Source organism: Pseudophryne corroboree, chromosome 6 (assembly GCF_028390025.1).
Source record: "Pseudophryne corroboree isolate aPseCor3 chromosome 6, aPseCor3.hap2, whole genome shotgun sequence".
NCBI classification, from domain to species: domain Eukaryota; kingdom Metazoa; phylum Chordata; class Amphibia; order Anura; family Myobatrachidae; genus Pseudophryne; species Pseudophryne corroboree.
The window spans coordinates 777,100,943-777,102,053 of NC_086449.1; the positions used below are offsets into that span (position 1 = coordinate 777,100,943).

Below are 1,111 nucleotides of genomic sequence, written 5' to 3' on the forward strand. Positions count from 1 at the left end.
AAGGGCTGTCGCGTGTCCCCTTTTTTTAGGACAAGAGGGTTTGAAGTTGTCTCGTTTAAACTCTTCCAAGACTTTTCCTGCATTGCAACATTGTAAGTATGTGTTTCCTCTCTGCTTGTTGTGTGCAGGCTCGCCCATGCACCAGAGTGCCCCCTGAGTGTATAAAAAACACCTTTACTATCCTCTTTATCATCATCATCATCATCATTATTATTATTATATTATTATTATTATTATTATTATTATTATTATGCATTTTATCACTTGTTTTTTTTTTTGCAAAGCTTTATCTTTGATGTGTGCCATAAACTATACAACACCTGGGTTATTTTTGCATACCAGTAGGTTCCTAGAATACAGCAGTGCCATTAAGTATTAACCACACTTTTAGATGGTATTTTCTTAAAAGAATATTGTGTTTTAGACTTTTTTTCTGTCTTTTGCAAATTGTCATACTTGGAACTGTAAAAAAAATTTTTTTTTGCTTGTTACTTATCTTATTCTATTTTGCCTATCTCCACAGAAGTCCATCCAGCATGGATAGAGCCTACTGTGACTATGATGCCTCCAGCCAGATGTCCTACTCCCCATCAGAGGATGAAGACTACTCAAGTCTCCAGTCCCCATCTTCCTTCTCCTCAGGACAGCTCACTTCTCCAGCAGAGTCTCCAGAGAAGTGCGGGGAGCAGGGCAAGGAGAAGAAGAGGAAGAGGGGCAGGACCAGGGTGAAGAATGAAACTGTTCTCCACACCATCAAAAAGACCAGGCGGGTGAAAGCCAATGACAGAGAGAGGAGCAGAATGCACAACCTCAATTCAGCCTTGGATGAGCTCAGAGAAATTTTGCCTTGCTTTCCTGATGACACCAAGTTAACAAAGATTGAGACACTACGTTTTGCCCACAATTACATCTGGGCACTGTCTGAAACCTTGAGGCTGGCTGACCAGTCTAAAGACAAGCCTCAGAAAGAGATGATGTTGTACCCTGGCTATATGAGTCCTACAGACCCACCAAGCCCTGGAAGCGACGGTGGTTCCTGGATGTCCACCGCCTCCCCATCCTCCTCAACCTCCTCCTCTTTCTCAGTCTGCACCTCCAACCCCAGCAGCCC

General features: G+C 43.0%; 1 protein-coding gene across 1 annotated transcript in view; it reads left to right on the forward strand.

Annotated features, from left to right (window-relative positions):
• Positions 1-527: 527 nt before the first annotated feature.
• Positions 528-1,111, forward strand: part of NEUROG1 (neurogenin 1) — a 1,357-nt gene continuing 773 nt past the window's right edge. The window contains exon 1 of the mRNA XM_063930584.1: positions 528-1,111. This exon is cut by the window's right edge and continues 773 nt beyond it. Coding sequence (XP_063786654.1) covers positions 537-1,111 — 575 coding nt within the window. The 5' untranslated portion in view covers positions 528-536.